At 62.2% G+C, this 895-nt stretch overlaps 1 protein-coding gene across 2 annotated transcripts in view; it reads left to right on the top strand.

The window, feature by feature from the left end:
• The first annotated feature begins 6 nt into the window (after nucleotides 1-6).
• The window catches only part of SMAD3 (SMAD family member 3), a 114682-nt gene continuing 113793 nt past the window's right edge, over nucleotides 7-895 (top strand). For both annotated transcript variants that reach the window (XR_001515064.1, XM_006770748.2), the window contains exon 1: nucleotides 7-240. Coding sequence is in view for 1 of the 2 variants with exons in the window: in XM_006770748.2 (XP_006770811.1) it covers nucleotides 35-240 (206 nt within the window). In the remaining variant the exon portion in view is untranslated. The remainder of the gene's footprint in view (nucleotides 241-895) is intronic.

The following is an 895-nucleotide window of genomic DNA, read 5'->3' as shown; positions in this document are numbered from 1 at the left end:
GGCGCCCCTCGGTGCCCGCGCGCCCTCCCCAGCCATGTCGTCCATCCTGCCCTTCACCCCCCCGATCGTGAAGCGCCTGCTGGGCTGGAAGAAGGGCGAGCAGAACGGGCAGGAGGAGAAGTGGTGCGAGAAGGCGGTCAAGAGTTTGGTCAAGAAGCTCAAGAAGACGGGGCAGCTGGACGAGCTGGAGAAGGCCATCACCACGCAGAACGTCAACACCAAGTGCATCACCATCCCCAGGTGGGGGCCCGAGCGACCCGGGGGCGCGCCGGCCCAGCCCCCTGGCGCGGTGGGGCGGCCGGGTGGGGCTGGATCGGGAGGGAGTGTGTGTGTGTGTGTGAGTAGGTGGGAGCGCGGGCGAAAAGGGGACCCCAAACAAAACCTCTCCGGGTTTGCAAAGATTCGAGCCTGGGCCTTCCACGCGGCACTCTCACTTTCAGACCTCACGTTCACTTTTCACCTCCCGGAAAGGGGGTGCTGCTCGAATGGGCCGCCCCCACTCCGGGGAGCTGCGTGCCGTGGAGGTGGAGGTGGTGTTTCTCCCTTTCTTTTCTTCAGTGCGGTCCCCCCACGTCTTTCCTCCTCAACAGGAATGCAGTCCGTACAGCTGGGGCCCGGTGATTGACAGATTCCTTCTCCGTTCTCTTTCTGCCGTCGGGATTAGCATTTTTATCGAGTATTTTTAGACTCGGTTATGCCAGCTCCCGCCCCCCTCCGCACACGCTCACTTGGGGTGCAGTGCAGCGCTCCGACTTTCAAATGAGAGAAGTGGCCCAGAGTAGTGTTCCCCCATCGCCACCTCTCCCCTCCCCGCCCCCCATCGTTTCTTACTTGCCTTTCAGCCTGAGATTTCAGGCTGATGCAGAGCAGAGGGTGCTCAGGGCCAGCAGATAAC

The sequence above is a fragment of the Myotis davidii genome, unplaced genomic scaffold (genome assembly GCF_000327345.1).
Source record: "Myotis davidii unplaced genomic scaffold, ASM32734v1 scaffold461, whole genome shotgun sequence".
Taxonomy (NCBI): Eukaryota; Metazoa; Chordata; class Mammalia; order Chiroptera; family Vespertilionidae; genus Myotis; species Myotis davidii.
This window is presented reverse-complemented; position numbering and strand designations above follow the sequence as displayed.